General features: G+C 30.6%; 1 protein-coding gene and 1 non-coding gene across 6 annotated transcripts; both read right to left on the bottom strand.

Annotated features, from left to right (window-relative positions):
• Positions 1 to 344: 344 nt before the first annotated feature.
• Positions 345 to 7,936, bottom strand: LOC100807521 (uncharacterized). Of its 5 annotated transcripts, XM_006588685.3 has the most exons (16): positions 7,800 to 7,900; positions 7,667 to 7,687; positions 6,787 to 6,901; positions 6,395 to 6,522; positions 6,130 to 6,289; positions 5,878 to 5,987; positions 5,580 to 5,663; positions 5,451 to 5,499; positions 5,131 to 5,222; positions 4,653 to 4,785; positions 4,434 to 4,513; positions 4,108 to 4,349; positions 3,067 to 4,029; positions 1,854 to 1,955; positions 799 to 1,737; positions 345 to 584 (listed from the first exon to the last, which is right to left on the bottom strand). In XM_006588685.3, exons 3-15 carry the CDS (start codon positions 6,877 to 6,879, stop codon positions 1,235 to 1,237), a joined length of 2,739 nt encoding a protein of 912 aa, XP_006588748.1. In that variant the 5' UTR covers positions 6,880 to 6,901; positions 7,667 to 7,687; positions 7,800 to 7,900; the 3' UTR covers positions 345 to 584; positions 799 to 1,234. The 5 variants fall into 5 exon arrangements, with proteins under 5 accessions (XP_006588748.1, XP_014618463.1, XP_006588749.1 ...); XM_014762977.2 differs by lacking the exon at positions 7,667 to 7,687 and having other exon boundaries at positions 4,653 to 4,779; positions 7,800 to 7,936; XM_006588686.4 differs by lacking the exon at positions 7,667 to 7,687 and having other exon boundaries at positions 3,067 to 4,026; positions 7,800 to 7,936.
• A 12,280-nt stretch (positions 7,937 to 20,216) lies between these two features.
• MIR10426 (microRNA MIR10426) lies at positions 20,217 to 20,289 on the bottom strand. The gene has a single exon (NR_161705.1). It is a non-coding gene; the product is annotated as a microRNA MIR10426 (primary transcript).
• Between the last annotated feature and the right edge of the window lie 5,132 nt (positions 20,290 to 25,421).

Consider the following 25,421-nt stretch of genomic DNA (forward strand, 5'->3'; position numbering starts at 1 on the left):
AAATGCAATAACAACCCTTTTTTCATAATAATGAGCTTTTTAATAAAAAAAAATACTAATATCAATAATAAAATATCCAAAAATATTATTTTTCTTTTTTCGGGATAAAATAAATAATTTTAAAAATGCATCTTCGAAAAACATCTTATAACATTTTTTTATCTATGTGCATCTGGATTAAATCCTATGAATTTAGATTAAACTGGTCAAATCCGTTAAATCTCTTTTAACGTACATGGGGTGAATTTGAATGTAATAAAAAAATGTGAAAGGATGATAGTTTAATGGATCCAATTGCAATTCAAATTGCAACCTACCTCCCCGTCACGCGTGAAGAACTTTACTAAGAAATTAAAATCTATATTTATATATATTCACACATATACATTAAGTACATTACCAGTGTATAATTCCAAGTTCGACATTGGTAACAAATTCAGGACAAACTGTTTCAGGCATGATGAAAACATCAAATCTATGGGCTCTTTCACCATTCTAAGCAGGAATTTCCCCATTCATTAACGCTTATCATCTTAGCTCTGTCAATTTCTGCAGTTTGATGGCATAAACTAATTGTGACCCAACTGCAGAGATTGAATGCAACAAGTAATTATCCCAAGCCAATCATATAAAAGGCAAGAAATTAAAATACAGTCAAAACAAATTTCTTTGTGCAAATCTATGATTCTAAGTAAAGATTTAGCCCTTTATGATTGATCCAGCCTTTCACCCTGCAATATATGTTATGGTAGCACAAAAACAAATACATAATATAGTCAAAGCACCATTAAAACTCACCATAAAATCCTCCGAGGCCAAGCCAGATGTGTAACCCAGAGAAAAATTGACACCGTTTGCCAGTAATGTCCGCCTACCATAACGAGGGAAACCACAGATTCTAGAGCTTGGCAATGAAGCTAAGCACAGGGTGGTTGATACTACTGGCCATTTGATAGCAGAATTGTGTATGGAATTCAGAGTATTCAAATTCTAAACTGATTTGAAACGGGTCTCAAGATACCCTTACATGACATTACTAGAACATAATTTCAGACAAATCAAGGAATCTCCGATTTTTTAGACAAGGTTTGGTTCACATCGACTGTCATCTGAGGCTCATAGTGCATTGACGAGGAATTTCAGTTGAGACAAAACTGCCACCATCACTAATCTAGTAGATCAGACAAAACTGCCACCATCACTGATCTAGTAGTAGATCAGTGACTGCAGGTGGTTAAAACTTGATATTCTCATAATTAGGCATGAAATTACTAAATCCCACTCTCTCATTATTCAATACTTCTGATATGGACAGGTCACTGAAATTCTTGGCATCATTCCAACCACCCCACTGGTTATTTGATGGAAGAGTATTACTACTGAACTGTTGAGAATGTAATTGTTCGTAAATTGATGGACTGTTAGGCGGAAATTGATCAAGAAACCTTGAGGAAATTCTATAAGAATCATTTTGGGGGAGAAACCTATTTCCAACATGATCTGGAAATCTTAAATTCTGGGTAGGTGTGGATTGTTGCATTAACAGCTTAAGTCTAGGATCATCTTCACCAGGAATAAACTGTGGAAGCGAAGTTTGCCTCATGTCAAAAGAAGCATTATTCAGCCTTTCAGCCAACATGCCCTTACCAAAGTTCAATACTGCAAGATTGTTAAATTCATCTCCCATGCTGCCAATATTTCCAGTTGAAGAAACATACTGCTGCTGCAAATGTTTCACTGGAAAATAAAAGATTTATAAGGAATTTCTCTATAAAAATGTAGGCAAGAATGAGAAACACTACAATAAAAACAAAAAATGGAGTAGCTCCAGAACCATAAAGAAAGAGTTATACCAGAAGTATTACTATCCTGTTCTACTCTCCCACACGAAAACCCTGGAGGTATTCTGCTGGACAATGAAAATCCTGGCGGCCCTGATGAGTGAGCTTTTGACACTGATAAAAGCCAAATAATAAAGAAGGGGTAAATATCAGCTCGATCAAACTCGGTTCAATAAAATTAACAACAATAAAGAATATCACACTAAGAAGCACTAAATTATTTTCATGACAGAGTATGAACAAAATTAACAGAAATAAAGAATGACATGGAATATATGACCGAAAAAATCCTTCCCAACTGATATTTGATATATATTATAAAAAAAATTATAGTTAGAGCTGAAGCCTTTGATCGATTAGCATAAATAGGTCCTTAATTGGAAATTTAAAAGTAAATTTCTTGAATAACACTTTTTTCCTGATTAGGACATTGCCTGATTATAGTCAAAGACCACATAAACAACATAATTCAAAATCCAAAAGAACATACAACATATGTACAGAAATAATAACAAGAAATGTTAAAAGCAAACTAAGGTCTTGCTAACCAGTGGTTAAGGAATCAATAAATAGAAAGTTTTTATTATTGGAATCGCATTGTAAATCACAAAGGACTGAAAGAGTATATTATTACACTTCACAATAAAAACTTTCCACTTTTGATTCCTTAACCAGTGCCCCAGGGGCACTAGTATTTTTTCAACAAATTATTATAGCAGATTATACTATTATATTATACTTCCAATCAAACACATAACAGAAATCCCAGGAACAACAAATTACATCTACTTACATAGGGTAGCATCAACAGGGATGAGAAACACTAAATTCATCATCTTAAACCTACACCAACCTACAACAAACTCCAGGGCTACATAATGAGCCAATGAAGAACTAAAAGGAGCCATCCACAAAGTAGGGCTGTAGAAGTGCTCAAAATACCATGTTTATCCTACTATCAAAAATAAACAAGATAAAGCAAAAGGGAGAATACAGAAACTTTAAGAAGGCAAAGGATGAACAACCAAGTAATACTAATAGAACAAGTAGAATATCACAGTAAATAAGTATGCCAAACCAGAAAATAGAAATTAGAACAGCAAGAATTATATATACAAACACAGATAAGTAAGTAATCATGATAATAACAAAGACCTGAAAGAAATGGACCTCTATCCCCACACTCAAAAAGGAGCACTTAATCATGTTAGTAATCAGTACTCACTGGAAAAATTAGATGGCACAAAAGACTGACTTCCAACAAATTTATCTGATGATACAGAATTGCCAGATGGGAAGACATGTGGGTATTTTCCAGTGACTGTATCTTTGTTTCCTATTAAACCACCTGATGAAAAGTTCCCTTCAGGACCATGCCCAGTAACCGCAAATGGTTGCTGCAAATTAGATGCCTCATTCATGAAATCATCCTGTCTTGCAAAGGAAAACCTTGACTGATTTTTGTCTTGGACTTTCCGCAAAGTAGCTGCTTTAAAGGGTCTGTACAGTTCATCCCTCTCACCCAACAAATTAACTAATGAACCTTCCCATGCATCTAATTCCAAAGACAAAATATCAGATATAATATTGTTCTCTCCCATGTCTGAAGCAACCATATTATCAACACCTGTACCATTATCTTTACTCTCCACATGCTTAACATGTCCTGTCTCCAAGAGTTCATTAAAAGACTCAGTAGAAGGTTTTCTGAAATGATTCTGGCTACAAATTTGATCTTGCTTAAATGGTTGATGGCTTGATTGGTTTACATTCTGAGGTAGACAAGTAGAATGGAGCCCAGATGATGACAAACAATTGATGTCTTTGCTGAATTTTTGTTGTTCAGAGTCTATGTTTAGTATGTCATCCACAATGATATCTTCCCAAAATGCTGGTGTGGATGACTGTTCTGTTGAATACTCATTATCTTGCTGCAAATGCTGCCCTAGAGAGGAATTGATTGAGTTAAGAGTAAAAGGTAATCTGTCTGAATCAGGAGTGAAGTATGAATCTTCTAGATGATCATTAATGCTAATAGATGATAACCCTAAACATAAGCCATGCACATCCCCATTTGAATTAATGCCAACTGCAGTGTCAATATTGAAATCATGTTGTCTGGAGAGCTCCAGGAAGCCTGTGTTCACAGAAGGTGCTGCAGTATCTTGATCATTGCCCATAAAAGCTGCTAGAAATGTTTCACAGTTAGACAATACAATGCCAGGAAATTTCTCCAAAGTAACTTCGTTGAAATCATTTGACTCACATGTTTTAGAATTTCCACCGATATTATGGTTGTTCGTCTCTGAAGGTACGAAGGCACCATTGGAACAAACGTCAGAGCTATTTTCAGCTTCCCCTGATCTTGTACTAATAGACCTTTCAGTGCAAGCAACTCCTGATACAAGGGCTTGCGGATCATTAGATGCCTCAACCTTTCTATTTGCCAGATTACCAGAACACGATGAAATTGTATCCTGTGGAAGATTGCCGGATACACACCTAACCCTAGAAGGATACACCCAAAAAGTTCAGCATTCACACTAAAGCACAAATTATTGTGAGAAACCGACCAAGCAATAAATTAATTACCAAGAGGACATCGCAGGAAGCACAGTTGAATTGGCAGCCCCAATACCTGAAGCAAATCCTTTAATCTGGTTCTCACATTTCTAGTGTGAGGTTAATAAAAGATGTTAGTTAGCTCACTGCCTAATAAATAACAAGATGTAAGAGTGAACAAATTGAGAATTGTAATATATCACCCTCAACAAACAACCTTCCACAAAAGTGAGGTGAGCAAAAACTTACATCTAAAGGACTTTTGGACACTAATTTGGTGGCTGATGACATATGTTTAGGATCATCTACTGGTGGAGGTAAAACATTCCCTGAACGCCGATGCAAATTATTTGTAGCACCAATGATTTGTTGGACTCTACTCCTTTAACATCCAAAAAGCAAAACAACAAAAATATAATCATAAACAGTACAACTCTCAAGCATAAATAAAAAATGGTGACAATTGAGAGCAAGATATTTCTGGAAACTAGAGAGAAATCTAAATGATTGAGATACGCATGATGTTGCCTGTCTGGAGTATATACTTAAATAATCTGTAGGTTTACTAGATGAAAACTGAAAGCATTCATCTAATAGAAGAGCCACAGAAGTATAAGCCATAAGACACAGCTAAAAGACAACTAGCTGATGCTTATATAGGTGATATATACATAGTAAGCTCAAAGGTTAAAAATGGAAGGATGGGATACATGAGAAACAAGCATACCTGGCAAATGCTAAAACTAGTTCATCTTTGGTAAAGCTATCCTCGTGAGAACCATGGTCATGTAGATATAAACAATCTTTATTGCTGCAAGGCTGAATCAACAAGATATCTCATATATTTTTTTTGCTCAGCAAAATTAGATATTATATATATTGAGAAGTACCAGAGGTACTAAGGTTACATTTGTAGATAAATTTGTGCATTTGGTTGCTGTTTTATAACAGAACCGCTTACAACAAGATATCTCATATAGTAGCACAAAGACATAGTTATGTGTAAGAAAACATTCATAAACTCGGCTTAAAGCTATTATATTTTACCACATTTCTCAACCATGCATGGCAATACTTTGTGGTTCCAAAACAAGCCCTGCAAATGCAAAGGAACCACCCATCATCATGTGGCCAATAAGACCTCACCAAAACCCAATCAAAATCGCATATCCTTACCTCAAGGGTCTACCTTCTAATACAAAACAGTGCACTGATTGAATACATCGAACTGCTTCAGATTCTTTAAAGTATGTTATATACCTGAAAATAAGATATTTTAATTCAAGAAATACAACTTCACATATAAATGACAACAGCCTACAAGAATTGATCTCTAACTATAGAAACATGATGGCTGAACCAACATTCAAATAGACAGAAAATAATGAGAGGGAAATGAGAGAGAGGCTATAATTTTCTTCTACTTGAAACTCACTGCAGTGTGATTGCTTTAGAGACATTTAAAACAACTTACACACAACAGCTGTTGTTTGCAGAATGTTGGATTATGCCATTTGCTGTTCGAGATAATGACACTTTCATAACCTTTCCATACCTGCCAAAGTACTCCTTGCACTGAAGTAGCTGGTATAATCCAAACAAAAATGTTACTAACCAAGGGGAAAAATTTACAATAAAAAAGATGCAAAAACTTATGGAGTATGCGTGCCATGTTCCATATAGATGCATCTAGAAACAGTTAGATGCATAAAATTGAAGAACTTACTTCTTCATCTGCAAGGTTTAGAGGCAGCCCAATTATGTACACTAGGTTGCGTTGAATGACTCTAACATCACTAAGATGTTTCCTTCCATCCACTGACTTAGGCTTCAAATTCAGTTTCTGCATTTTCTTTTTATGCTGTGAATTCATTTCAGCAACCAATCTGTTTAAGCAAGTAAAGCAAATCAGTATTTCCTAACAATGGTTTAACCATTTAATAATAAAATATTATACAGAAATTAGAAATTGTCGACATGATGAAAACAACCTTTGACAGTTTGCTGCCATTGCTACAATACGTTCTTTGTCATAAGGGGAACGACAGGCTGGACAACGGCCCTCAGTTTCATCCTTCTGTGCCATTTCCATTATATGATGCCAACACCAGACACAAATCTGTGGAAAGGGTAGAGGAAGAGAGAAAATGAACAAACATGATTTATCAGGATGAGCAATATATATGTTCAAACTCACTATTGCCTTTAGTGAAATGCCATACTATTCAGCTTTAATCTCAACTTTCCATTTTCACAGAATGGATGATGGATAAAGCACAAATACTAAACAACGATCAAAATCAGGGTGTTTAACAAAAAAAATTAGAAACAAGAGTAACAAAGGAAGATTCTCATGACAATAAATCCATATATAAGTTTGAACCTCATAACCACATTTGCATGGCTTCAGCTGCTGATCAGTCAGGTCCATCTCCTCAGTACATATGGGACATGATTTTCCTCCTTTGTCAGCCATGATGATTGTCCAGGGAATTCAGCTACACCAAAAAACAAAAATTAAATAACCTGCTAAAAGAATAAAAGTTCCTCTCATTAACAGATATCAATAGGTGCTAGCATGATACTCAGGAAGTCGTCAAATTGAACATAAGCACAGATTAAGATTTTAAGAAACTAATTATCATACAATGAGAGGATTCTCAAGGCCACTAAAACAGCATTTCATCAACTCAAAATAATCACCAAACCCATAGTTACATATTGTAGAACCAAATAAGAAAACACCAGCATGCTATGTAATCGTGTGCTAAAAACTCCACTAAATACCACTGTGTTGTTGGGAACAAAACCGAAAATGAACAACACACTCACAATGCACCACCACTAGTGAAGCTCCGTGGTAAGTTCTACTATCCGAATTAACGTTTCGCCACTAACTTGAAACCAGCACTACTGCATTAGTGATTATTCCCTCAATTTCTTTCTCCAAACTAAATTCACACTCCATTCAACTCAACACGGTAAACGGCAGCAACACGAAACTAAATATTTGCATGGAATTTAAACTAATTCTAGTTCCAGCCACTGGTGAAAACAGTGAAGGAGGATAAACCCTGAGTGTGAAATCCACGCTTCCTTATCCGTTGCTACAACTCGGATAACATTAACTCTACTACACAGAAACAACGAGTTAAGCGATAGCACAAATAATCATCAAATAATATTCGTAGATTAAAATGAAGAAAAGCATAAAACACCGATTACATTGTAGTTAATCGGTAGGTACGGAGTTCAAAATGCACCTTAATCGGAAAAGCCTAACCCTAGGAGAAGAGAAGAGAAGAGCGAAATGAACACGAAGGAGAGGTAAAGAGAGAATGAAATGGAAGGTACGGAGAAATGAGAACTAGGGTTTAGGGCGAAGAAAGAACTTACGGTGAGGTCGAGGACGAGGAAGCAGAGGCAGAGAAATGAGATTGAGAGAGAGAATGGACGGATAAAGCACGAGAGAAGAGAAAGTGAGGAGTGGACTGTGGACGTATTGTTTTGTATTTGTGTACGTAAAAACCCCGTATGTTGAAGACAGCTCACTTTTCAGTTTTTTTTTTTACTTCTAATAATTAATAATTAATTAATTAATCCGCGTCATAGTTAATGCACTTATCTCATCTAGGGTGAGGTTTGTTTATAGTTATCTTTGTCGCATAAAAAAAAATTCAGGAATTATAAAATTAGTTTATGAGGTATATCTTATAAAAACAACTTGTAAATGAATGTTTACATGACAAAATACTACTTAGTTAATAAGTTCTATTCGAGAGAAAGTTTTATCTTGTGTAGTAGTTTTACTTGAGTCATGTAGTATTATTCATCTATGGTCATTTAAAAAAAAAACACTTAAACATTAACTTTTATTTGAGTTTATTTGAATATATAACTTATTAAGAATCTTAATCTTAAATGAAGGAAGATATAAGATTGACTTTGTGGTAAAGGATGAAGGAAAGAAGAAATAAGTTATGAGTTTGAATATTCTATTAATAAAAATTAATAAATTAATAACTAATATTTATTAATAAAAAATAAAAATTTTAATCTAACGTGCAACAGAGTTTGGACGATATATCATAACATATTTTCATAGTCGTAGGTATAGTTATATTTTAAAAAATGCATTTATTTCTAAATTCATACTTTTAAGTGCATGGCTAATAATCTTGATATCTATTTTCATACCATATGCTATACATATATTCATACTTATAATATTTTAATTAAATAAGATGTTATTTTATACAGGAATGATCAACGAGCATTTGTGGTCGAATTCAAGCATAAAAAGCCTAATCCAAAACCATTGTCATAATTACTTATGATATTTATGCTAACTTTGTTGTTCATATTGCTTGTGTTTAAATAAAAGTGTATAAGCATCTCTATTTTTTTCATAATATCATGATTTATTTATCTTGACTCAATATATACATATTGTTGATATAGAAACAAACATATTATAGGGTTCGTGGCATGTATCTCGTCATGTAGGTATGTCATTTCTTTTCTATCCTTGGATAAAAAAATTAACTATAGAAGTACAATAAGATTGTAGTGCATATTTAGCTTTATCATTTAAGATTTGTGAGTTTTGTTGCTCAACAAAAAATTAATGTTCTAAGCTCATGAAAGAGAAATTGAAGTTCAGACAACTATTGAAACATCTATTGACAACTCATTATAATTTAAAAGAGTATAAGATATAACTTTGTACTTTCTATTTTATTTGTTACTTTGTAGTTTTGTTTTATTAGTTATATTCATGATGTTTTCTATTTTATTTGTTACTTTGTAGTTTTGTTTTATTAGTTATATTCATGATGTCTAGTAAATTCATGTTCAGGAATATTTAATGATAAAAAAACAATTTGTTATAAGATTTATGAGTGAACTTGTTCTAATGGAAAAATCAATTCCTTTTGAAAGAATTTAAAGTTGTGTTATTAGGAGAAAAAGGTGTTTCTCAAATAGGTCATGGTTGAACATTGTGGTCTTGATCCTTTGTCATGAGAAAAGATTGTTTTAAATTCTTAAATTTAAATATTTAACCTCTTCCAAAAGTTTAGATACATAGTATAAGCATTTGATCATCATCGTTCATTCTTTTGTCATTTTCCATTAAAGGGTTATAAACATACAAATATAAATAAAGATACTTTATCTTAATGGCATTTGTACTTATTAGTTTGAAAACCTAAACTGTGATCTTTTTATAAAAAAAGTCTAGAGTATGATATTTATATGAAATAACGTATTAGCAAAGAAGATACTTATGATAACAATGATTTTTCTATAATGATGATCTTCATTGTCTTTGTGAAAAATAGTTTGAAGATGAACTTTCACTTATTGATTAGATTTCAGGTGACAATGTGAAAATTATTGTAAATTGTGGCGCATGTACAAACTTGATCTTGTTCATGGGATATGGAAGGTTAATATATATTGAGTTATTATCATCTATTTCAAGTTATCGAAAAAACTACAAAGGTAAGAATTTTAAATGACTCCCTACCACTTCATTTATAAATTTGAGTTTAACCAACAAAGCTTGAATCCTACCTGCTATTTTTAGTTATAGAGACCTTGAAAGTTTAAGGCCTCTTGCTAATGGAATTTCACATTTAAGTTAGCTCAAGATTGTAAAAAAAAACGTGTCAATTTTGATTCAATAATGTTGTTTTTAATGTCTAAAATGATTTGCTTTGTGTTGTTGAAAGAGTAATGCACACAACATCTACACAATAGTCAAATTAATTACTGTTAATATTCACTGAAGTTACTAAAGGACCATTAAACAAGTAAAAAAACACAACAAGGGGGAAATTGGTTGGATAGTTTGAATATTTTGGTAACAATATCACTAATAACTTAATTTAATTAATATTACTTAATTGGTAAAAACATAACTAATATAACTTAATTTTAATATTATCAATAACCTATGTTAAATGTAAAATATTTTAATAACTTAAATGTCAATTATTAGCAACACAATGCAAAAATGTTTCAATCAAACTGTATTGATAATTCATAGTTAGACAAATTGATGTTAAAAAACTTTAATTTCACGATTCACAAGAATCAATGAACCTTTTATCTTTTATTTTGAGTAAATACTAAACTTGAAATTGCTTATAAAGAATGAACCAAATAATTAAGCATAAAAATTTATTGTAAAGTACAAACACTATAGTTCGTAATGGTAAACAAACATAGATAATTCAAAGTTTTTAAGATATAAAAACTATTTTCATTTAGTTATTTTATCTTATGGTTTGATGTATTAGTTTAGAAATCTAAATCACAAATTACAAAATTAGTTTGATATGAGTATTTCAAACACCAAATAATATTTTTACTATCAAATATTTAACAATGTGATCTTATCCCTGCATTTTTTTCTTTCCTTTTTATGAATTAAATTGCAATAGTTTGGAAGAATATTGAATCTCATTATTTTCTTTTTTTACCGATACAAATTTAACTTTAGTTAAACAAATATTATAAAGTGTGTTATGAAACTTAATTTGAGGGTGTTGATTTAAAAGGAAAATAAATCCAATTGATAAAAAGAGTTGTATCTATTGCTAGGAATATAGGTAATTATTGATTTAATAGACCTATCACGCTATCTATATTTTTCTTTATATTGTTAAAAATACATCTTACCAAGTTAAAAAAATATTAATGTATTTAGATACATTGGGTTTAATATTGGTATTCAAAGTGGTTAATATCCAAAGGAAATGATACACATGATTATTGTGAGAAGAAAAAATTCTTAAAGTGTCAGCTAGAAGAATTTGGCTTTAAGAGTGAAAGTGGCTGCTTAAACAACAAAAAAATAATTTCCGTGTCACATACATACTTGGTTAATGCATCAATGCATTTGTTATCCTCTTTGTAATTATTATTTTTCACAAACTTGTAGTACTCTTTTACTCAAATGTAATATAATTATATTTTAATATGAAACTAAATAATTTAAAATGATAAATTTATTTAGTTATATATTTTTTCAAATATTACTAAATACAAATAATATTAAGTATAAATATTAAAAAATTGTAATTTATAATTTAATCAAACTCATACATCACAGAAGTATAAAATCTAGTTAATAGCTAAATGCAAATGTTGCAAGATTCAAAAATGGTAAGACTGAGTATCGTATCCACAGGTAATTTGTTTCACCTAAACTATATATATTCAGTATGTAAACACTTAAAGCTTGGAAATAAAGTAAAGATTAAGTTGTGAAATAGGTTTTCAGCACTATTAACTATTAAGTAACATACTCAAAGTTGTAAAATGTAACAACAATCAAGATAAAAGCGTTGGGGAGTTTTCTACTGAAATTTTTTTTGCCGTATAAAAGGGTTTTTCTTTATTTGACGTTATCCTAGTGTTCTTACACAGAGAAAATACTCAGATTATTATTTCTCACATGAATGAGTCTGACTCTCCTAGTTTTTGTTCTTGATTCCTCAACAAACTCATTCTAAAAGAGTTGCACTATGCATACAGTGTAAAATATACTAGATCACTGCACTTCATTCCTAGACATACAAATTTCTAGCTTGTTCTATCAAGTTTTAAGGTTTTAAAGCATTTTCCAATACTAAAAAGCCTAACTATACATACAAATGGGTGATCAAGCCACAAACATGTAAAATAAGCATAGATAGAAGCAAAGAACACCAAAAAATAATATTAAATAGATAGTAAGAGCTTTACATCAAGAGTTTCAGTAGTTATTCCCCAACAAAGAGGCTCTAGCCTTCCATTACAAGCAAAGATTCAAAATACAAAGAAAGAAAATGGAAGAAAATGATGGAAAATGTCTTTTCCAACCTCTCAACCCTAATTCTCTCTATTTTTCACATAGCTAGACTTTCCTTGTGGCTCTTGATCAGTTGTGTCTTTTGGTTTCCACCAATCTCAGTGTTTTAAAGGTTCTTGGGCTTCTCATCACACAAAGGCTCGCTCGGCGAGCATGTCTCACTGAGCGAGAGTAAGTGAAATTCCGCAAAGCGAGAATGGACGCGCTGAGCGCAAGAAGAGACAACATCATCACTGGGCGGGCTGGCTGCGGGCTGAGCGTGCAGAACTCTGACTTATCCTCTTCTAGGATTTCCCATCCGCTAAGCGAGCTAGATGTCTCACTAAGGGGATGAGTCTCGCTTGGCCAATCTGTCTCGCTAAGCGAGTCATCAACAACTTTTTGCACATTTTCTTCTTTGGCCTATAAACTGAGTTGGATTCAACATTAGGTCACAAAAATAGAGTTTTTACTCTATAAAATCACACAAGAAAGGAAATATATACAATTTCTACAAAAGAACCATAAATTGGAGACACATTGCTATTTCCTTGCAAATTTTCAATGTAAAACTAACTCATGAATAACAACTAACAACTATAATCATTATAAACTTGACTTTATTGTAAATTTACTAGCATAAAAAAAATGATAACATAGTTTAAAACAAACTAATGCATGACTAAATAAATAAATAATTAAATTTTCAAACAAAGTCCATTGTAGTTGCATAAGTGAGCTACAAACAAAAAAGATCATAAAGTTATCAGCAGCAAGCAATAATGTCTCAAATACGTAATTAAATATATTGTTTAGATGAAACAAACTTTGAAGAAAATAATATATAAGATGGATGATTATCTACACTACAAAAAATAGGTGTAATTTCGATGACCAAAATCTGTCGGAAACCTCGAAAATCTATTTGTAATTTAAAATTTTTGACGTAAGAAATTTTAATCGATGAATTTTTGCTCTCTATTGGAAACGTTCCATCAGAAATGTTCCATCGGAAATGCTATTTTATAAAGAATTATTTATTTCATTTATTTTTATTTTTATTATTTATCATCGATAATTTAATAATTATTTTTTGTATTTATATTATTTAACGTCAAAATTTAAATTAACACATATATGTAATTAGCAAAATATTCAAATTCATAAATCTAAAAAAAAGAGTGAAATAGATCATTAAGTAAAATTGGAAATAAATGTAAAAGAAAAACACAATGTAATATGTCAATAGTAATTTTGTGTTGCTAAGTCGGTAATCAAAATAGTCATTGGGAGAGTGCATCTGTTTGTCATCATGTTGTTGTTGGTCATCTGTCTAGTCATTGTCTTGTTACTGCTAGTGAGGTTGTTGATGTTGATGAATAATGTTCCACACTTTAAGAGGTAGGAATTGAAGGACAACTGATTGAAATACATGCATCTTCTCCTTTAATTGACAAAGCTCCTCCCTTAATCGGTTAAATCTTTGCGGCATCTTGAGCGCGATTAGAAGATCCTTGTGTATGTTGCATGAAGTTGTCATTCCCACATTTATAAGTATGAGCAATGTCTCCAATATCATAAAGGCATCCCTTATGCTTTGGTCCCACAACTGCAACCCAACATTGACTCCTAAGTCTTTGTTCTTTAGGAGGGTCTAAAGGAATGAGTTGTGATTTATCAACACTTGATGCAGCATCAAACCTAGCTTGAGATAGTCTAGCCTCGAATTTTTCATGTCATTCATAAACAATTATTATTTCATAAATATAATAAACATTTTAAAGAATAAAAAAAGATGCAAGATAATGGTCTCACATGTTTCTGCCTGGATCTATCATTGACAAATTGACCAGTATCATTTCGTAAATGAGTTTGCTGAAAGACCTCATCTATGTAGACAGATCGACCAAACTCCTCTAACTATTAACAAACATTATAAAATAAACATTAAGTGGTAAATTAAACAAGTACAAACAAGTATGTATTAGAATTTTAATGTACATACCAAGCGAATGGTGTGATCTTGCAAGCTAATAGAACCACTCGTGTACTTACACCCACCCTTTTCAGATGCCCTTTTTTTTGCATGTGCACACTTGGAACAATACTCAAGTGCATTCCAATGTAATAACAGATCGTTCCAAACACGATCTTCAATCCAATATGCCCTTTTTATTTTCATTTCAGGCATCCCTAAACATCTTAGAAAGTTTATGAAAGGATTTCGAGTTAAAAACTTTCTTAATTTCATTTTCTTCCTCAGGTCTCCAGACCAATTTTCTCTAAAGTATGACAAAGTTATGAAATAGTACACAATTAGAAAAAATACCAATTTTCCAATTTCAGGTTAAATAAAACAAAATCAATATTACTATCCATTTCAACCATTGAACTAATTCATTAACAGAAGGATAAGTTACCTGAAAATGCTAGGAAAAAAGTTCTTGATGATCTTTTGGAATTGCTCCCCATGTAGGTCAAGGGTGACAAAGTTGTTGCCTAATGGACAAAGTGATAGCCTTTGTCGCAACCTTAGATGGGTGAAACCTAAACAAAAAAAAAAAATTCATGAAAAAGTAAAAGATCAAATGATGTATCATATATAATGATAATTATATAAATTTTGTAATACTTATGCTTCATTGATAAGTGTAACCATAGGACAATCATTGAGGGGAGGGGGGGGGGTCTTCCATGGCCAAATTTGGAACGTCTTCATTTGTAGGCATGTTGGCTACAATTGAGGATGAGGATGGTGTGGATGTAGGTACCAAGGATGGTCCATGTGTGTCAATCGGGGATGAGAATGGTGTGGATATAAGTACTGGGAACGGTCCACATGCATCAAGATGTGATGGAGATGGTCTAACTTCAGTCGGAGGTGGAGATGGTGCGGGTGCAACATCGGAAGATCTGACTCGCATAGATACAATAGACAAGGATGGGGTAGATGATGTAAGACTATCTCTAGGTAGTAATAGTCTAACCATATATCGTTTTTTCTTTCCACTTGTCCCTTTTTCACTGGAGTCATGTGACAAGGGTCGGGGAGGATCAGCACCACCTGATGACATTTATATATAGAAAAATAATATTATAAATAATCAATCAAATAGAATATTGGGATGAATTAAAATTTCATAACTAACAAGAAGCCATATGGAGAAGTAGACTATACTATAGCCTTACAATTTACAAAAATGACCAAGCAAAATTTCTATTGAAAACTTGTAAGTTCCTATCATAATATCCATGTCAATTTGTGAATGATTAGGTCCTCTCATAAAGTAAACATGCTAATTATTTAATGATAGATATCCTTAATTTCCCCTAGTTTGACTCATTACATAAAGGTTTGAGAACATCAAATTTATATTTTATTTGATCTTCTTTTTCTAACAGTACTAGTTAGAATTCTAGTGGAAACATAAATCACCCCAGTCTATTCCCATACAAAATTAATATCACATCTAAATTAGGGGGAAAACAACATGAAAATCATTAATAGGAAGCAAATTTGGAAAGATATAAAAAAGGGAAATTGTCGAGGAAAACAAATAATATTTATTAGAGAACATTGAAAAAGAGGGGAGATTATGAAAGTGTCAACAAATCGATCCTACAATTGTCTTCTCTCTTCTCCGTGACCAAAAAGCAAGTCAAGAATAAAAAATAATTTTTTTTTATACTTGTTGGAGAACACTAAAAGGCATGGACTCCTTGTGTGTTGACCTCAATACAGGGGATTGAAGCAAGAAGCTTCAGATTACATAAAGCGAAAGAAAAAAAATTCAAAACAAAATCAAAGATTATTTAGAGAACATGAAATTGGCTACATAGCAGATTATTCAGAGGAGAGGACATTTCAAAAGAGGAACTCAAACAAAACAACATGCACGAAGATATCAAATTATTTAGATGAAACCAAAGAAAAGGAGTAGAAAACTGAACGAATATGAAACCAAAGAAAAGGAGGAGAGCAAATAAAAGGATGATTCAGATTATTCATCATCAAACACAAAAAAATTAGATTATTCATCACTAAACACAAAAATTAATAGTGAAATAAAGTAAAAAAAAGATAGGACAAAGGTGAACGGGGAGTATGGGTAGCGATTATCTTACAATTTGAAAACAAATAACAAAGTGAGGACGACAATGTGCTCAATGGTGGCAACGGTGTGAAACCTCAATGGCGGTGTGAAAGCACAATGGATAGACTGAGGGCAAAAATGGCAACGACACTAGGTGACTGAGGAGGGCTAGGGTTTGGTCGTTTTTGTTTGGGAAAAAATTAATTTTTTGACGGACAAATATTTCGTCAGAAAAATCCATTGATATTATTAAAATTTCCAACAGAATTAAATCTGTCGGAAAAAATCCGTTAGAAAATTATAATTTCTGACGAAAAAATAGTCCATGGGAAATTTTTGTCAGTATTTCAAAAGTAACATTTTTTCTTGTAGTGCATTTGGCCTTTGTAAATACTAATTATCAAGTCAATCCAAAGTTTTAGTGTCTTACATGTAGCATGAGAAAAACAAAAGTTACAAATGATAGAGGAAATAACAATTACAATTGGTGGCAAGTATGGAGCTAAAAGCAAGGATTAAATAAGAATTGCAAAAAGCCCAGGTAGGGATAAAATGAAGAGTTTTGGAACATGAAGAAGCGTTTGGTGGCAACCGATGTACACACAACAAGCTGTAGGTTGCTACTTGGCAATGAATAAGGTGAAATTGTGCAAAATATTCTCGGATTGGAGGAGCTAAGAGAGGGTAAAAAGAATCCTGTCTGGGTATGTGATCTTGACGAAGAAGATCGCACCCCATGTTGGCTTAATTTCAAGAAATCTAAGGATGGGTACATTTTGTGCAAGAATTGGACAAGAGATTTTATGAAGATAAAGGGTTTGGTGTTGTCCCAACCAATTGTCTTCCACTGGAGTTCATAGATGTGTTAAACTACTTTTTCTTCATTGTTGCGGATAGCGTGGATATGGAGTGAGTAAGCCAGTAAAGGGACTGAAAAGTATTACTTAGATTGTAGAGCAACCATAGCTTTGACTGTGTTGAATCTATTTTTGTCTTTGATAGTAATGTGAATCTGTTGAATCTATTTTGATAAATCAAAAGCAATCTCTTGAATATACTAAAAAGTATCAGTACTTGATGTAGAGCAACTACTATTATGATGTTGATAGTGTTCATATCGAGTAATTACTCAGATAGTAGAACAATTTTTTATAATGTGCATATTTTTAAGAAAATACAACATTGTTTTCCAACGCAGAGAAGATTCACGTCATCCTCCACTTTCCACCCTCACCCAACCCATCAAGCATCACCTTTGTTCCAAACCTCATCGATTAACACCATTTTGTGCCCTGAGAACCTTATATTTATCAAGGACACAAATATATTGAAATATATATTTTTTATTACACCAAGAGGGATGCTGGAGCACATCCAAGTCCATCAAATCAAAATTATTTTCATAATTTTATCATTATTTATGTTTTTCTTATTTTTTCTAATTTTCCTAGTAAAAGGGATAAAAATAATTTTTTGAGATAGTTTAATTTATACAATTAAGCTTAAGTTAATTGTCTTTTAACAAATAGATCACGAAAATAATTAAATTTATTCCCGTAATTGATAAGATCTCCAGATTCAATTTTACCTTGTAGACCAATCTTTTAATTTTTTTATTTAAATAAAAATAGTGATGGTTTCATTAATTTTAGTTTTTAATTTTTTAGTAAAATAAAATAGAATTGGCCACATTTTCCATTGTAACAATAGACACACGTTAGTCTAGTTTTGGTTAAACAAAAACAAAACTTGGACTGACTTGAATGGGTCAGGCCTGGAAGGCACCATATCATCAACAAGATAAAGGTTGAAGAATTAAAGATGGCCAAACAACCGTTTATTGGTATTTTTTTTTAAATTAATAAATAGGAATAAATGTTAAATAAATATCTAAAAAAGGGTAAGTGGTAAGCTAATTTATGACTTCTAAGTTTAAAATCGTAAATCATTTTATCATTTTTGTCTCTTTTCTACTTCTTAATTTTTTTAAATACACTCTCAAAATCGTGATTTATTTTTTATATTTTTGACAGAATTTACAACTTTAAAGTATATATTTTTTATTTAAATTAATATTTTTATTTTTAATTTCATTTAATATTTTTTATTTTTATATATTGTTTTATTTAATATATTTTCTATGAAACATTAATAAAATAGAGTTGTAATTATATGTATAACCTTAAAGTCGAACTCATTGAAATGTATTATAATTAGAAAAAAAATATAAAAAGTATTAAATAAAATAATATTAAATAAAAATAAAAATATTAAATAAAATTATTTATAAGTTTAAAGTCATAAATAATTTATAACTTCTATAATATATATATATATATATATATATATAAATTTATGATTTCAAAATCGTATTAAAAAAATTAAAAAATCATATATTTTTTACAATTTCAGTAAAAAGGTAAAAATAAAAAATAAAAAAAATAAAAGTCATAAAATAATTCAGAACTTAGAAGTCATAAAATATCCTATTGGCTTATCCATTTTTAGGTATTTATTTAAAATTTACTCCTATTTAATATTTTATGAAAAAAAATTACCCTACTCCACCAATTGAAGATATTAGTGAAGGTGGACTAAGGGCAACATTTTTTTTAGATACCCAATGTGACCCAACTTTTAAAAAGTATACGAGGAAACAAAACCATAATTCAGACTTTACGAATTATGAAGAAAAATAAAGTTGTTTGAGTAAAAAGTTGGTTAAAGTCGCAAATATTTACTACAACAAATTAATATATACAGTACGTGATAACTCTTGAATTTAGATAAATAATTGTTTTTAAAAAAATTAATAATGATTATTTTTTTAAAATAAATTGAATTAAACGTGTACTTAATTAGCAGAAATGAGATTGATTAATGAAGAAACAGTTGAAACTGTTTTTTTTTTTTTTTCTAAATTGGTTATACTTTTGTGTTTGTATATTGGCATACTTTTTTTTTATATTCTTTATTCTTTATTTTTTTTAGTACGCTCCCCTATTTTAAAAATTAATGCTCAATAAAGGCATTCAGGAAATTAAATCGCTTACCTATGTTTCTTATTCTATCTGAAGTTCCAAAGCCAAAGCGAAAAAGGGAAGGCAATAAATAAATAAATAAAAACATGTTTCTGTCATATTTTTGAAAGTTAAAGGCCATGCTCAGACTCTTATCAAATTGTTTTTTTTTTAATATTTTGGCAATGAAAGAAAAAGATTAATTGGTTGGTCGTGCTTTTCAGAAAGATCAATCCAAAAAACACCAAAGTGACTAAACATGACAGAAAGACAAGTGGGGGTATGTATTGACAATTTTGTTTAATCCTTCATATCAATCTTCTATGACGCAGCCATCCGTGTACTTCGCTTTGATATTGAATTTTCCTAATTATTATTATTATTATATTTTTGTTGAAAATTGTTATTGTTTCTTTGTGTGTAAGAAGTTTAATCCTCCCTTTATACTATACCTAATTATTTTTTTTTGTAAATGATGGGAAGAATCTTCCCTCTTATAGGTTCAGATACCGAGGATTTGTTTTCATGTCCTCCCATGGTGTCTTGCTTTTTCGTATTTCTTGCCTTTCTTAAATGAATTCTGGTTATGCAACATTAAGAAAATCCTGTGTTAAGACGGAACAAAATTAATCCTTAATTCCTTTCATTAAAAAAACCTTTCTCATAAGTTCTAATTATATGATTATTTATAATTTCATGAAGCATTTATTGACATTTCAATTAAGTTCCAATTACTCTCATCATTCATGCAGTCTAATATCCACTACTAAAAAATACGTTTTTTATATCGATCGAAATGAATATTCAAAAATGGTAGTCGATCGTTTTTTAGTGTAACGTTGTTGAAAATAAAAAAGTTTCAACAACGGTCAACAATAGATCATTGTAGAAATACAATACTTTCTACATTGATTCTTTTCTAACCACCGATGTAGAAAGGTGACTTTCGACTATAGTGATGACGACAACAACAACTATAGAATGTGTGTTTTTAAAGTCGTTGCTTATATCATGACCGATGTAGTAAGATGAGTTTTCAAAGACGGTGTTGACATAAACACTGTCTTAGAAACAACGTCTTTCTACATTGGTGCTTACCTCAACACCGATGTAAAGAAGAGATGAACCTGCAGATAAAATTTTAGGTTAATTAATAATAATTATTTATAAATAAAAATTATCTATATTACTAATAATCAACAAATGTAATTATATAATATTAAATTAATTAAAACCTAAGAATGAGTATTAAAAATCATCTATGTTACTAATAATCAATAAATATAATTATATAATATTAAATTAGCTAAAACCTAAAAATCAATAATAAAAATTATCTATGCTACTAATAATCAATAAATATAATTATATAATATTAAATTAACTAAAACCTAAGAATGAGTAACAAACCCTATATCTGATGGAACAAAAAACGTTAAAGATGGAAGAGATGAACCTGGAAAGCGAGAAATCTACTTGTCGCAAAACACAACTAGGGTCCGAACCCAGTCTATGAACCGAGAAAGGAAGTGATGAAATTAGAAGTTCTTGAAAAGTTAAAATTATACAATATTAGTTAAATACAATATATCAAAAGCCACCACTCCAAACTCTTCTAACATGTGCTACGAGGTTGAGGTTACCTTCGAGAACAGTGTTAATGTCACAACGACCTCAAGGTTCTACGACAGTGAAGATGGAGAGGTGAAGGTGCTGCGAGACCTGGCGCGGGATTTTTTCAAAGGTTCTCAGAAATTCACTCACAAGGAATTTTTCAAATCAAAGAACAATTTTGACAGAGAGGGACTTCGAGCAAGACCTAGCGCGAGACAGAAAAAAAGCTTTTATAAACTATCGTTAACGACAATGCCTATTAAAACCCGTCTTTATATTTGATGATTTCAACGACGGTGTTTCATATACACCATCTTAGTAAATTTTTTCATAATTGAACAAATGCCCCTGCCTAACATACGAAAATGGTCCTACACGAAAACAAAATTGAAAATGTAAGATATTTACATAAATGTCACTGCCTTGTCTATTACAATGCTCATATTGCCACCGACCTCGAAGTTACATAATAAAAAGCCTTTCTTTTAGTAGTGATGATATTATGAGAGAAAACTAGAGCAGATAGTTATTCTCGGAATTGAATTGAATTGATTGAAAAGCAAAAAAAATGAAATTTCACACAAGTACAAGTACTCAACGGCAGCTACTAACTACCATTTAATTAATCATAAATTCATAACTTCAATTCCCTGCAATTCACTTATTATATCGAGAGTTCTAGTTAATTTAAGTTTTCATTTATACTTCTTTAAATAACTTGAATTGTCACTGATTTTTTTTTTTTCCGATTCGTATCGAGAGTTCTCAGTGATTAATTACACACCTAACATTTTTTTATGATCATTAGATCCAAGCTTATTCTAGAGATCAACAAGGCATGACTCCTAATTATGGTATACGGTTTCTTGACAATAAATATCATGATTCACCCAGTCAATGAATTAATAATAATGTCGTTTGAGTAATTTCATTTCACTATTGGAAATTATGTGGTCTTGTATAGAAGTTCTAAGTATGAACATATATAACTCCAGCTGTCTGGTTGATGGATGGTAAAAAAAAAGAAGAGAAAGAGAGGACATACGTGAGACCCACTTGAGAAGTGAGTTTCAATTTGATTGAGTTAAAGATATATAGATTAGAGGGATTCTTTTTCTCTATATGAATCAATAGAAAAGAGTGTTTGTAAACTAAAAGAAATAGATATGTATAATAAAAAAGAATTTAATTTGTACATAATCGTATGTCTATCGGTCTTTGGCTTTCCTAGGGAAGACATGCAATTTTTTTTATGTGACACAATTAAATCTTTTAAATTATGAAAAAAGATTTATTATTTTCAATATTGTTGTATCACATAGAAATTGTACATAAACGTATATATAAATATTACAATGTCTCACTCGATCTGGCTAATTCGTTGTCGTGTACCTGAGCTGTAATTAGTTAAAAAACTATATCTTTATTCCATATGAATACAACGCATTTTAGAACACACTGCCACTTTTCCTCTTATGCTAGTATACGGTGACTGATCACTTTCTTAAAACTCTGGCATATTAATGAAGGAGTATATTTATCCTGAACTATAGCTAGTGTTGTCTATTAATTCCTATCTAATAATGCAATTTATATATGAAACTAATTGACGAGTCATCCAGTCATAATTGAAAATGCATGTGACCTTATTCGTGATAGTAACGGTGGCTAGCTGCATGGATTAATTATGATTTATGATGGCAAAACTAGAATTAATTGCAACTAATTATCATGCTTAACATAGCAGACTAGTAGTAGTTATGTGCTGGCTGGCTACATGACAACGTTAATTAAAATGGAAAAAAGTTTTGAGAAATCAAACCTGGTTTAAGAGACTCGATCATTTTATAATCTGATTCTTTGAAAGCTACGGCAATAGTTAAACGTGAAGGAAAAGTTGGATACACATGCATGTTGTGCTTTACCTTTGATAATTTTTGTGTGAACCAAAGTATCTTTGAAAGTTAATAACTAGTTTATTGAGTTAATGAGGTTTATTTAAGAGGTTGATTTGTCAGTTCCTAAATCGTGAAATGGTTATTGAAATTGATCCAAAGTTGCCCAAAGGCAATGCCTGCTAGCTCTTGCAAAGTTGGGAGCCTCTAGTTCAATTCTGGCACTTTATGGATGCACCTTTAGCATCCCTGTAAGTGGATGCAATCCAAATTGCTTTTCCCATTGAACCAGTTTTTTAATGATGCAAAACACTGTCACGAGACACGACACTATTATTATATAGTATTAATTTAGAAAGGCTGCATTGATTGAGAAATTTCACAACCCAATTGTAATAAAATACATGCATATATAACAAAGTATAAAGTTTTTTTGAAGAGTAACAACGTATAAAGTTATTAAAGTTTAGTTAGTTAATTTTATTTAAAACCAACAGTTATATGTATTCTTAATTTTAGATGAGATAATTCCATTCTGTGCATGGGGTTTGGAGATTTACATAATATTTAAAAATGTTTAGTTTTTCTAAAAAAAGTTAACAGCACAATTTTTATATTATTAGATAAAATGTAATTTTTATTAAATAATTTAATTACTTCACTCTTTATTTAATGAGAATTACATAAAATTAGCGCTAGCATTTGTCTTTACCTTAAATTTGATATTGGAGATCAATCATTGTTAGGATTTTGGACAATCTCATTTTCCATTTAGTTTGACATTATATTCTTTTCTTCCTTTCCTCAAAACTTTGATATTATTTAGTGAGTATACAACTCGCATTTTTTGGAAGTATTCGGGAAAAAACTTTAGATTCTTATGAAAATGATGGTATCTCCAAGCTTATATTTTTGTAATGAGATATGTATACACGTCATTGACAATAATTGGAAAAGAGAGAAAAAACAAAGAGATCGAATAAGAAAAATAATGATGCTCTTGAGATAGGTGTGGAAAATAAATTATAAATAAAAATAAAAGAAAGAAAGAGGATGTGAAAAATATATGACAAGAAACAGAAGTGAAATAAATATAAATATCTCAAGTATAAAAAATGCAAAAAAAAAGGAGTGTAAGAAAAATAACATTTCTTGAAGAGAAGAAAAATAGGAAGAAAAAATAAAGTAGACTTAAACATGTTTTTCGTTTCTCATAAGTCTATTTTTTTTTTCCTTAAAATTAAAATTTATATTTTCTGGTCCCTCAAATTCATAAAGAAATAATAGTTCCTCAAGTGATAAAAAAACCATCACAAATTGTATATACAAACCATAAAAAATCAGGATGGACTAAAAAATATTTTATGAAATTGAGAAACTAAAAATGTAAATTTTAATTCAGAAAACTAAAAAAGATAAATTCTTATTTTGAAGGAATAAAACTTAGACCAATAAAGTATAATACACTTTGATGTGACACAAGTGTGGTATCTAACTGTCTACAGATGAATTTTGAAAAAAAATATTAAAACTTATATAGCTTTAGTGTATGTTTAAGTTAGTTTATTTTTCAATAATTTTTCAAATATGATTATTTGTAAAATTCAAACTTTACTTGTTTATGTTGTTAACCACTTAAGCTATGATTAATCGTTTAACTATTTACAAAAAAACACTAGTCATAGATTTTTAATTTAAATTAATATATATATATATATATATACTTGATTAAGTTTGTAACAAAAAAAAATACTTGATTAAGTAGTTAAATTATTGAGAAATTAATTATACAACGATATCTATGTAAACGTGTTAATAACAACCTTAAAAATAAATAATTGAAATTGCTTGTATAATAGAGTTATCACACATATAGAAAATTAGAAATATGCGTGGAACTTATTTTTTAAATATTTTCCTTAATTTGGTCATTTAATTAAAACATGTATATAATTAAGAAAATTAATCCATGTGTTGACAGGGTAAAAAGTTTACATTATCATCTAATAATAAGTTATCATGTATTATATGTTTATTACTTTTTATAATAATTATTTTAAAGTGATATTTAATATAATTTTAAATTGATATTATATGATAATGCTCTTTTTTTTCTGATAAAAAAAATGCTCCTAACAACCTATCTTAATTCTTAAAGTGGTCTCAATAAAAATTAAAAAATGTCTCTGTTGAAAACTTCGATACACTTGAATTACTCAATTTAAAAACATCGCTTTTGTTGAAGTTACTCTTAGACCTCTTGGACCCGATGTCGCTTTCTCACGTTTATTTAATTTGTTTTGTCTTGGGCGTTAGGCCAGTTTGAAAAATTTGTGAGATATTTTGAAAGATAAAAAACATAGAAAACATTATTTGAATCATTTGAAAAATCAAATTCTAACCTAGCCTCTCAATTATAAAATATAGTAGTATATCATGATTATCTTGATATGAATGAAATGTAAAACATAGTTAATGAACTTTCTATTTAATAAATATTTTGATATACTAACTTCATTTTAACAACTGAATTAGTGATTTTCTCTAAAAATGAA

This window comes from Glycine max, chromosome 10, assembly GCF_000004515.6.
Source record: "Glycine max cultivar Williams 82 chromosome 10, Glycine_max_v4.0, whole genome shotgun sequence".
NCBI classification, from domain to species: domain Eukaryota; kingdom Viridiplantae; phylum Streptophyta; class Magnoliopsida; order Fabales; family Fabaceae; genus Glycine; species Glycine max.

Bases quoted from the DNA above. Each gene is read 5' to 3' on its own strand.
- LOC100807521 (XM_006588684.3), bottom strand. From the start codon at position 6,879: ATGGCTGACAAAGGAGGAAAATCATGTCCCATATGTACTGAGGAGATG. The intron at 5,500-5,579 runs GTAAGGATATGC...TTGCATTTGCAG, and splicing joins TTAGAAGGTAGACCCTTGAG to GGCTTGTTTTGGAACCACAA. The intron at 4,030-4,107 runs GTGAGTCAAATG...AAACATTTCTAG, and splicing joins CGGTGGAAATTCTAAAACAT to CAGCTTTTATGGGCAATGAT.